Source organism: Zootoca vivipara, chromosome 4 (assembly GCF_963506605.1).
Source record: "Zootoca vivipara chromosome 4, rZooViv1.1, whole genome shotgun sequence".
NCBI classification, from domain to species: domain Eukaryota; kingdom Metazoa; phylum Chordata; class Lepidosauria; order Squamata; family Lacertidae; genus Zootoca; species Zootoca vivipara.
In genome coordinates, this window is record NC_083279.1 from 31,409,079 (window position 1) to 31,421,562 (window position 12,484).

Below are 12,484 nucleotides of genomic sequence, written 5' to 3' on the forward strand. Positions count from 1 at the left end.
TGGCTCCTTAAACCAGGGTTACAGTCGCCAAAATGGAATGCCTAGTTGCCATTTTTGGGCAGACGGCTCGAAAGCCGTATTTTTCAGTTTGTCTTTTTGGTTCCTGAAATTCTTTCTGATTGTGCAGATAAAATACAACAGGTGGAATTCTATAGGACGTGTTGCTAGTGCGTGAAAACAGTCAAGATCCAAGGATCTCCAGGCATGCACCTCCAGACGGTGGAGTTGTTACACGTCATCCTGGTACCCGGGCCATCTTCACTTGGTTGCAAGCGGCCGATAGCCAGGTGCAAAATGCGCCTGGCGAAATTCGAACACTGGCTACGGCATATATTTCAGTACTCTGGGAGTCTAGCAACGTCTAGAAAGGCCACAGTTTCCCCATCCTTGGCCAAGCTTAAATATCCTCTTGCCGATTTCCAGTTATGCCAGTCCCTAGGTTGGATCTCTGACTTTGCGTAGGCCAACACCATACTCCATTTCCCAAGCTGCTGCTGAAACTCCCCCAGGCTTTGAATGCTGATGACACATTCCTCAAGAAAAATAAGTTGCACAAGTCCATACTCCAGCTACATAAATGGAGACATGGGTTAGATGATTTGGCAACCAATGAAGAATTCCCCATCCTGCACCTGCCTCAAACATGCAAAGCAGCAGTAGCAGGGTGTGGGTGGGAGAATCTGCAGCATTGTATAGGCAGAGAGCTCTTCGGCATCCTGCCATCCACCTATTTTCTCTTGCCAGCCCCTCCAATCCCACCACTTCCCCCCCAAATCTGATTGCAGGACTGGATTTTCTAGACAAATAAGGAAACATATCCTGGAAAGAAAGGTAATGTTGCAGAGGAAAGCCAGGTGTTAGAAGATTAGTTAACCACTCTTTCTCCCACCTCCCCCACCTCTCTTGCAGGTGCCTACCTGTCCCTATTATTCAAGTTAGATGACTGGGAATCCTGCCTTTTGCACTGAGTGTCTAATTCTATTCCATGTCCTTAGATCAGAATACTGTATGACATTCAGACTATCTACACGTTACAAACATATGCATAGCAAAGTAATTGCCAGCAGAGAGACGTACTGCTAGCAGCTTGATGTTCCAGCAACATTTCAGAATAGCTACTTACCTTTCCCAACCCCCAAAAAATTCTTTCCCCAAAAAGAGATCCAGGAAAAGTGACAGCCCGGCATAACCTTCAAGCTGTCAAGTGATTGGCCAGTCCAAGCCCAGATGCACTCTGCTGGCGACATCATATCCCTCCGGATAATTGACAGAAAAGCCTGTTTATGGACACAAGACGACGTCTTTGTTGCTGTTCAATATGGCATGTTTTCCTTTAAAATATTCTTATTTTATAAGACTCAAGTATAAAATAAGAATATTGAGGCAGGCGAAAAAAATACAATATTGGCGAAAAGATTCACACTTACCTAACCCTTATATGAAGCGTGCAAGCTTCTGTGCATTGGTCTATTGTGGGTGTGATATCGCCAGCAAAGTGCATACTGAGGACCTGCAGCGAAAAGAGAAATGGAAGCAAATCAGTTCAAGTAAGTGTTGTGCCGATAGGCCTGTCAGAACAAACCATGGGAAGCAGGCAGGCAGGCAGCTATATTGTCTCAACAGGCATACACATGTGCTAAATCATCCTTGGGAATCATGCCAAGCAGCACAGCTTTGCAAGGAACCACTACTTATTTTTTATGCTACCTTTCAAGACAAAATTCAAGACACAATACGAGCAAGATATAAAACTGCACAACGTTAATACCAGTAGTTGAACCTAATAAAATATAATAATAATAATAATAATAATAATAATAGTGTTGTGTTCTGTAGTTTCTATACCACCGTCCATCAAAAGATCTTAGGGCGGTTCACAGGGGGGGAGGGGGGAAATACAAGGTAAGACCACAAATAGGGAAAGAAAACCAACAAAACAATAAACCCCCTCCCACAAACACATTTAAAAGGCTGTAGAATATTAATCAGCCAAAGGCAGTTTGAACCCCCCCCCCCAGAAGCTTACAGAATATGTTCAAGTAGGGGCTACACAAAATAATAATAATAATAATTATTATTATTATTATTATTATTATTATTGGCAGCCCTGTTCAGGGAGGTTTTTAATGGTTTATGTTTTACTGCGCTTTTAATATTTTGTTGAGAGCCGCCCAGGGTGGCATGTAAATATCATCATTATCTCCACCTCACTAGGAGAGAATTCCACAAGCATGAAACCACTATGGAAAAGGCTTGTTCTCCTGTGCCCACCAATGCCGGACTCGTAAGCAGGGTCAATCTTGCATGGGTGGCTCTATAGTGTTGTGCTAAACAAAATCTGCACAAAAGGGGGATAATTCTAAAGCTCACACACACACCAGGCGCACTCCATTCATACATTACATGCTGTGGCAGACAATCCACTTGAAAGGGGTTCAAAAAACAGAATACCTGTCAGGCTTCAGGGAATTGGATCCTCCCCATGGTGGCAGTAAATAAGCAGATCAAACAAAAGGAGAGTTCTTACCAGATAGTTTCTTTAATAATCACAGTGTGAGACAAAGGAATGCCTATCTCTCTAGAAATGGTGTTGCTCCCAGTAAAGGTTCACCCCCTCTGTCCCCATTGATCTACGTCATAGGTATGCAAACGAAGGCCCGGGGGCTGGATCCGGCCCAATTGCCTTCTAAATCTGGCCCACGGACAGTCCGGGAATCAGCCTGTTTCTACATGAGTAGAATGTGTCCTTTTATTTAAAATGCATCTTTGGGTTATTTGTGGGGCATAGGAATTTGTTCATCCCCCCCCAAAAATATAGTCCACCCCCAAGGTCTGAGGGACAGTGGACCGCCCCCCCCCCCGCTGAAAAAAGTTTGCTGGCGCCTGATCTATGTCACTCCTACGTTGGGTAATCTGAGCTTGTTGCCACTGCGCTTTCTGTTCTATCACTCTCAGAGCCCTTCTAGTGTTAGGTGATGGGGGCGGTGAGGAATGCTTTCCAAGGACAGTGAATCCGCCAACTGTCCCTCTCCTGGTGTTTCCTCTTCTAGCTGCTCCTCACCCAGTATTTCCCAGCTTTCCCCCTCTGGACTACGTCCCTCTGCAAACCACTGTTCTAAATCAATACTGTCCTCCTGCCCTTGGAAAGGTTAAAAAAAAGGCCCTACAAGCAACAGCCTATAACTTTTGTGTGTGTGCTGTTTTGTGATCTTATTGTACACATATTCATCACTTCCTCAAGGGGCATGGCCACAGAAAGGATGTGTCAATGTTTCTGCAAAAGTGTTCCGTGTGTGTGTGTGTGTGTATACTCTAAGACTTCTACTACAAGTAACTTCAAGCGTTGAAACCAGAGCTGATCACTTGGTGTCTGACTGGTGTTTGCTCAATGTCTCAAGAGAACCTGATGGTTGATTTTCTATCTGACAAAAATAACACAAGTTGTTGCTTACTGAGAGGCTGTAAAGAGCCTTTTTCTTTTTCTTTTTTTATGAAAAAGGAGCAAATAATTATCCAACTAGAGATTCATTCAACCACCAAAGCGAAAAGTACAGAATATCACTCATTGTTTCCTCCATCTGACAACAACACCAACAAACCACAATCAGTAGCTTCCCCACAGACACACACTTCCTAAGATGGGAGTTTGTGCAGCAGTCTCACTTCTTCATGCTTCTGCTTTTTAAACTTTACAGTCAGGATGACTCATGGATGTTTGCGATATTGGGGATCAAAATGCAACGTAAGGAATCAGACAGTTTTTGCTGTCAGGAGTCAGCTAAAAAACACTTCAAGGTTTTTAAACTGCTTGGAGAAGAGTGTTCCGTTTCACTTTTACAATCAAGCATTGTATAAATTTTATAAAATCAAAAATAAATAAGTTAGGAAGTTTCCTAGGCAAAAAGGTTTGGACAAAATTGACCCAGCTATTGGAATTGTCTTCCCTTGTCCCTCAAACGTAGGCATTTCATCAGCTTCTCAGGATCCAGTTACCCATAAAAGTTTTAAATGCCCATGCACCAGCATCAAATATCTAGTGACAAGAGACAAACAAGAACTGGAAGATATTCAGACCAATCATTTTTGTCTTCCATTTATCTGAAACCACAAGAAGCCAACTTCTAATATCCATTCTACCCTCCTGACAGTCATTCAGGAACCATATTTTGTCACATCAACTGATCAGCCTAAAAAAGCGGTTTGACTTCATAATTAAGTTGGAACCACAGTATAGAATTCAAGAGAAATGTATTCTAGAACAGAATGCCCTTTTTAAATAAAAAATTATATTTATCTAACTAACTATATTTTCATTATTATTTTTTGAAACTAGTAATATTTATCCCCTCTTTCATAAGAGTGACACTATAAGGAATTTCTGCCGCACCTTGACAAAATTTTGTGGTGATGCTGGGAACCAGACTTACCCCCTAACTGCCTAGCAGATCATTTTTGCCTTAAACCATCCTAATTTATACAGGTAACATTAAAACAATAATAAATGCAGTTTCTGATAGAGGGTAAAGGAGTGCAACATTAATACATGCCTTCACAAGAAACCAAAACTGCTTTTTAACTGTGACAATTTCCTCATGAGGAACTAAAGTTCTCGGAAACTGGTGCCACATATCTAATAGAGTTCTCAGAACTGGCACAGAACTTTAGTTCCTAGTTCTAGGCAATGCTAATTTTGTAGCTATCTCAATTACAAAAGCGTAGTAAAGGATTTTAACACTGCAAATGCGTTAACAAAAATCAAACTGCCAAGCGAAATAGTTTAAGAACTGAGGACTATTTAAGGTTGCCATGGCAATGCTGTTAAAGATGAAAACTTCATATTCTTTTGTAGGATTGCAATGCAAAACAGGTTTACTCAAAAAGAAGACATACTGGACATACTGTGTTCAACGGGGCCCACTGGACCCATCTTCCTCAAGCTGTCTACTACAACCCAAAGGTTGTGCTCCAACAGTTCAGACCCTCTTTAGTGCATCTGTGAAATTAAGATTTATTTTGCCCCAATGTGCAATCTGTTTAACAGAGTGACCAACCAGAGGCCTTTGGGAAGTTGACAAGCGGGGACCTCAACTGCAACAGTTTCCTTCCACTACTGATCCTCAGGAACCCAGGGTGGGGTTTTATTGATGCAGCATCATAAAAAGGCTCAAAGGAACACAGAAAGTGGGCTGGCAGGGTTACACTGGTCATTTTGCACAGGGCACAGAATTCAGCAGCATGACCAACTCAGAATACATATTTTAAAAAAGAAAATAAAAAAAGATGTCTTATAGGCCAGCTCCATGTGTATTCCAGCATCTCAAGGCTCTCAGGGTTCATTTTAAAAAAGAATGAAGAAATGTAAATTGAATTCTAGCCTTTAGAAGCTGTACAGAGAGGCTTGAAAGCATGTGAACAGTGCTTAAGGCTTCCTCCCAGGTAAGTTGGGTTAGGGACGGAAGCCTTACTGTGTTTATTTTTATTTGTTCTTACACTTTATGTCAGGGGTCGGCAAAGTTTTTGTGGCTTGGGCCAGTTCACGGTCCTGCAGACGCCACGGTGGGCTAGAGTGTGCACGCGCATACATGCGCAAACACTATTTTCGGCACGCCTTCCGGCAAGGAGGAGATGTGCGCAGCTTCCCATTGGCTGCAGGAGCTTGTTTTTACAGCACATTGTAAAGCCACTTTGAAACAGTGTGGAAAACAACAACAAATATACTGTAATACATAAAATATAATAAAATAACTGATATTCAGAGGGGTGCGGCCTCTGATCCTGGACGTAGTACACAGCCATCATGATTGGGTAGCCATTGAGAGCTTTCACCTCCTTGAATCTAAGCCCCTTTTAAATTTGGCCAGGTTGGTGGTAATCACCACCATGTCTTGAGCTAACAGATTCCATAGTTTACCTACTAGCTGTGTGAAAAAGTACTTTTAATCCATCCTGATTCTCCCACCATTCAGAATCATGTGATTCTGACCACATGAGACAAATTACTCTTGTCCCATTTCATTTAAAAAAACCACCCCAAACCTGTGTTTCTTTTACCTACAACAATGAATACTCTTTTATGTGTAAGTTACACCCGCAATGGGAAATGAGCATGAAACAGCTTTAACAGCAGTTACGGTACTAAATTTGATTATCAAAAGAAACGGGGGGGGGGAGAGAACCTGAGTATTTAATTAATTTACTTAAAATTTTCTTTCAAGTAAGTCCGGAAATCCCCTTTTCACCTCTCACACAGTGATTGGGCAATTTACACATGACGCAGAAAGAACTAACAGTATTCCCAAACTGGCTTGACATATTCTATGTTCCACACCGAAGGCTAGATTTTCTAGCGCAGTGGAAATAACAAGGCCAATGGGTTGTCTTCAGTATTGTTTTTCTGTACTTTTTGGAAGTAGAATTAAGTCCCTGAAATGCAAATAAAGAGCAGCTGAGACTGCTTACAATTAAACACCAGCAATAAATGTTATATGGCTGTAAAGAAGACCAACTCCGTGCTAAAGCCTTCCTGTCTAAATCATAACAATGGTTTAGCCATTGCTTAAACACTACAAACAACATTACTGCCAAAGTTTTACCAAAAATAAATAGTCAAGTATATACTATCTTGTTTTATACAAGACTGGAGCAATATGAAAGATTGGATAAATACTATACAATCCTAGTTAACGGTGCAATCCTATATGTGTGTACTCATAATAAGTCCCACTCAATTCAATGGGCTTACTCTCAAGTAAGCTGATACAGGACCTCAGCCTAGATGTGCAAGTTTTTAAATACTAAAATTGGTAAGTCCTCCTCCTCATCATTCATTCTCCCTTGCTTTTTCTCTGTGTCTTACACTTCAGTTTTGGTCCCTTATACATAGTGCCAGCTCTTTTTTCTTTCAAACCCCTCCTCAAAGCCCAACTTTGCCACATAAGTCTCATCTTGCAGATAGCATCTTATTAGGAAGTCCATTCCATGTGATGTCAAAAATCATGCTTTTAGTGTGTAGGAACCTACACATGCATTACATACCGGACAAGCGCATCTCTGTTGTCTTTTTGGCATCTGTTGAAGACATCTCTCTTTCAAGAGGCCTTTCTAAGTGGAGATTTCTATCTCGATCAGTATCTACGCTAGACTTGAAACGGCTTTTATATGCAATAGCTTTTTTGGTTTTATTTTACGTGTGCTATGGTTTCATATGAGTTTTTAATGTATTGCAATGTTGCTTCCGAGATGCTTCATAGAAAAGAATTCATAAATTAAGTAAGCCTTTAGATTAATCCCTTAATTCCTATTTTTTAACTGAACAGAGCTTAATTGTGTAGGATTGCACCAGCTCACTTTCCTCTGTCCTTCTGCTGTCTTCTTCACTGTCAATTCAGTTTGGAAGCAAATCAGGGAAAAGGTTCTGTGTTTTTGCTTATGTAACTTTACAGTACTATGTGCACTCTGTGAAACAAAACAGACCTTTGCGTCTTAAAAATTTCTTTTTTAAAAAAAGCCTGCCATTTATCTCAGTAAAATATACAGTTTAGCAAGCAGAAATGCTGTGTTTTCTTTATTGACGGACACACGCAAAAAAAGATTCCCGAGATTTTAATTAGAACCTACCAACATATGTTATACTTCCTATAATGGTCTGTTTTGTATTTCATGCATTTAGCTTCAAGAATTGAGGGGGGGTGGAACCATTCTATATAAATATAAAAATCAACATAAAACCTATTATTGAGACAAATGTCCCATGGTGAGAGTGTAGCATATCATCCACATCCAGGTCAATTATTGTGGATGTTTCTTATGTATGGTCTGGAAAACGCTGCAAATGCAAGCTGTTTTGCTAAGAACGAAATCCTATACATGCCTTCCTTAGAGCAATTCCTATTAAACTCAGTGAGGTTTCTGAGTAGACATGCACAAGATTGCAGCACACAGGAAACATTTGCATATCTTTACTGCCAAGTGTTCAGGGTGTTAAAAAAAAAGACTTACAACAACAATGGCACAGCACTGCAGCAGGGAACAAATGACTAAGAAGATTGTCAGAGGTTGAGAAACCTCAGCAGAGAAAATCCCATTGCTTTTCAACTGTTTTAGCTTTTAAGGATTTGTTGAACAGTTACTGTTGAGGAAACAGTTGCTTTTTGCCCTGTGCAAACATTCATCGCACTTCCTTACCAGAATAAACATCTGCACCATGGAATGTTGAGCAGACATTATGCCCTGTTAGATTTTATTTCTTACCAGCAAAGAAGAACCAAATACACAGGAATCAAACCCAGAGTGTGAAAATCAACACACTGCTGCCCATGATCAAAATCTGAACACTGTTAAGAATTGCTTTGATAGCGAAGATGCAAAAGGAAAATTGCACAAGGTTATATATATATGTCACTGTAGGTACACATGCAATCCTCTGCGCCAGTCATTAATCAAATCTGGTGGCTACTGAGCTGATCACAATTCCCCAGTTCTGTGCCACATCAGATAGTAGAAACAAATGTATAGTACTTTTACTTTGATCTTCCACCACCAAAACCCTTCAAAGGGCAAGCTTTTCTCATTTAATTGGAGTACTTAGCAAAAGAAAACAAGTTCTCTGTGCAGCTTACAATAGTTAAGTTCATAACAATATCCAAATTAAACACAAACGTAACACCAGCAGACTGAAGTACAGCAGCAGAATGAAACCCAAGTAAAAACAACAGGGAACAATAATAGTGCTAGAGATATAAAAATCAGACCTAAAGTCAGGGATCATGGCAACTTTGAACAATTTTAGAAATCTGATATAAAAGAAGCAGCAAATGGAACAGCTCCAAAACAGTATTTACTTAATTTCATCACATGACCACACACAAGGATTTAAGGTGCATTGGGTAACATTTCCCGGTGCAGAGTTTCAGCGCAATCAGGAAGGGAGCCAGCAAGCATCAAGGGCCAAAGATTGGAAAAACAAAAAACACAAAGCTAGCAGGCAGCCAAGCTTCCAGCTAAAGAGCATGAATGTTTAAAGATGTGTCTAGTCTTCCTGTACAGAATCCAAGATAACAACAACAAAATTATGCCTAGTTTATGCCCAGTAAAAAAGAAGAAGGGAATCCTTAAGGGTAATCCAAAAGTAGCACATGACAGAATCTTGCTGTCAAGCCTACAATTGAAATGTTTACTGTAATTTAACTTCTGCACCACCATGCACATTACCAGTTCAATTAGTGAGCAGCATTCAAATAAGGCCTGAAGGTTTCCTCAGGGGACATTTCAGCATGTCATAATAATGTATCTCCATTAAGAAAAGCGACACAAAAACATAGTTTACATTTCAAATTTTTTTCCATTATGTAAAAAGCAACTGACATTTGGCCTCTGTCCCACTCCCTATGACCCTATGCAAACCACCAGCGTAGGCCCTCTCTGAAATGCACATTACATAATTTGCCTCTTATGATAGTCGTATATATGGTGGTGTATATAGAGAGAGAGAACAGATGATGCGCAAAGCAATTTGACCTTCTGTTCCCCCATTAGCTTGGAAACACTGAATTTGGAAACAGCAGAGGCCTGGCTAATTGCACACATTTCGAGGGATGCTCATTCTTCTTCAAGGAGGTGCAGGTTTGACTTGAGAAGAGGCTTTCACATGTGCATCTGCATTTATCCAGACCCTGGGCCTTGAGAAAACGATACCAGCAAGACACCACAAAACAACCATATATCTGAAGGCACTGAAGAAATAAACAGAGAAGAAATGGAGTCGCATCCACCAGGCAAAGAAGCCGTTGGGGGGGGGGTCCAAGCAACCAGAGCAAATGCCTCCTCGCTCATCTAATACCCCACCATAGAGCATCCTTTTGCCATAGGCACAGTCGCTGTTCCCGCCCCTTTGGAATCTAATGCAATTCTCCTCCTCCTGCCTCCACAGCCAAGGGCAGGTGGAATTAGCAAAAATCGCCTTGACATTCATGGCGCTCCCACAAATAAATAAGGTTTCGATGGAGGGGGGCGGGGGAGACATACACAAACACTCGCGCAGCATACAGAAGAGTTTTTTTGTCACCGTATATGAATGAGAAAAAGGAAGGCGAGGAACGGAAGGACCCTGCAAGACACACATAAACACACACACTCCCTCTTTTGCTTACAGGATTTGAGGCAAGTGTGCTGCAAACAGCCTTTGTTCACGGCAGGCGCTTGCATGCACCAAAGGCGATCTCTATCTCGCGGGCACACACCCATCTCTTTCCCCATCCCTGTCCTTCTCCTCCTTCTTCCAGGACCAGTAAGCACCGAGCACGCCCCACCCACCCCCCACCCCCAGCCTCACCGTAGATCATAGCCAGGCCGGTCTCATGGAGGAAGCGGACGCGGCGGTGCTTGAAGAGCCAGATGGTGAGGATGGTGAGCGTGAGCAGCAGGATGAACGTCAGGAGACTCACGCTGTCCTGCCGGTGGCTCTCCTCGGCTTCTTTCTCCGTGGCGATCTCCTCCAGGGCGCTGCTGCTCCGCTCCCCGGAGCACGGCCCGGGGATTCGAAGCAGCAGAAGCAGCAGCGAAAGGAGCAGGAGCGGAGGAGGGCGCGTCATGCTGCTGGTGGTGCTGGGGCCGCCGCCGCCGCCGCTGGTGTTTCTCCTTTTCCCCGGCCCGCAGCAGCTGCGCACCGAGCCGCCCGCAGCCTCTGCAATGCCTGGCCAGCCTCTTACGCTCGCTCAGCCTGTGGCTGCCAAGCCAAGAGCAGCTTCATCGCCAGTGGCGCGCGCGCCGCCGCCAGACTCCGCCTCTGCGCGGGTCCTCTCCACCAAGCAGGCCTTGGCAGGCAAAGTTTGCCGGCTGCCGTAGTCCTCGGTGCGCTGCTACTGCTGCTCCGTCTCCTACTGCTGCTGTCGGCCCCGCCGCCGCCCCGCCTTTTTTAAGGCCTGTCACGCTCCCAGCTGCGCACTGAGGCGGGATTTGCGCCGGCAGCGGCAGCGCAACAAGGCGGGAGAATGGCCGTACCACTGCAGACAATATATATATTTTCAGGGGGAATATCGTGTCCGAATGCTCCCCGCGTCTGGTGGGTGCGCTGGAAAGGTCTGCTGCTGACTGTTGTTGTTGTGTTTAATTGGGCGAAAATTAAAGAAGCATACAGTACAGTATTCGACAATGTAAGGCCTCCCCCACTTCCTGAAGTGGTGCAGGCCATTCTACGGTACCGCCTCCTTCCGCAGCCAGGGTACATACACCACAAGCTGAGTAGAGAAAGCGCAAAGTCCCTTGAGTTGCCAGAGGATGGGCATCCAGTTATTGTCGATGCTGCTCTCTCATAAATTGCAAACCTAGAAGTGAAACGGGAGCTTAGTGGGAAGCTTGGGATTTGGGGCTGCCACAACCCCTGTTCCATTCTCAGTGTCCCTCCAGCAAAAAAATAAGAGAGTCTTTGTGGTGTTGTGGTGACAATGTTGGACTAGTACCTGGGAGACCAGGGTTCAGATCTTCACGCAGCCATGAAGCCCGCTGGGTGAGGATAAAATGTGGAAGTGGAAAAGAACCATGTACGTCACCCTGAGCTCCTTGGAGATAAGGTGGAATATAAATGCAACCAATAAATTAAAAATAAGTTGCTGTCCAGGGTTTTTTTTCAGCCAGAACTTGCTGGAACACTGTTCTGGCACCTCTCAGGTGGGTGCCATTGCCATTATAAGAGAACAATGGAGGTTTTCATGGTGAGTTCTGCACCTCTTTTTCTAGAAAAATAGCAATGCGTATGCTGATATAGAAATACTAGGCACCCTTACCTGAAATGCACCCATTGAGTACTTTCCAAGTAAGCCTAGATAGGATTGTGCTTCAGGAGCTGGTATGGGGTAATGTTTGCACGTAAGTAAGATTCCAGATCAAATTCCACCGCAACTATTGTCTCACTTGATGCCTTAACAAAGTCAGACAGCTTAATCCTTTTATCTGCAATATGAGGATATTGCCTTAAAAATTCCTATTGTGAGTTTACAGGGGAGTTCTACTATCTGATGCCTGAGTATTCACTTAATTCTTGGATTCAGCAAGGGTTAAAATCTAACAGAGGTTTTCATTGTTGCATTAGCCAGGCAAGGGTCATAGTGACCAAAGTAAGGTATAGCAAAGGAGGTTGCTCTGTACCAGAGGGCAAATGAATGGCAGTGAGAAAGACAGAGGGCAGAATGAGAGAGAGGAGGGCTAGAAGCAGCTTGCAGGCACAAGCCAGAGAGTGCGACCCATGCTTGTCTTCTGCTTGAATCCAAGGCTGTGACTATGGGAGAAGCAAGACATATTGGGGTGTTAATGCTGTGAGCCCCTTCATTTAAAAACCATATATCATAAAGATACCAAACTCTCCACTATTCCTCATTCCAAAGAAACCAAATTTTGAGCAAGCACTTGGAACCTCTGGAATCTCGCACCACTTTCAGATATTATTATTATTATTATTATTATTATTATTATTTATTTGTACCCAACCCAT

At 43.0% G+C, this 12,484-nt stretch overlaps 1 protein-coding gene across 4 annotated transcripts in view; it reads right to left on the reverse strand.

The window, feature by feature from the left end:
* SLC9A7 (solute carrier family 9 member A7) overlaps positions 1 to 10,890 on the reverse strand; it is a 54,966-nt gene extending 44,076 nt beyond the window's left edge. For 2 of the 4 annotated variants that reach the window (XM_060273463.1, XM_060273462.1), the window contains exon 1: positions 10,331 to 10,890. In XM_060273463.1, coding sequence (XP_060129446.1) covers positions 10,331 to 10,589 — 259 coding nt within the window. In that variant the 5' untranslated portion in view covers positions 10,590 to 10,890. Of the gene's footprint in view, positions 1 to 1,123; positions 1,278 to 1,427; positions 1,511 to 10,330 lie in introns of all 4 variants that reach the window. The other 2 variants (XM_060273464.1, XM_060273465.1) reach the window with 2 other exon arrangements.
* Positions 10,891 to 12,484: the final 1,594 nt, after the last annotated feature.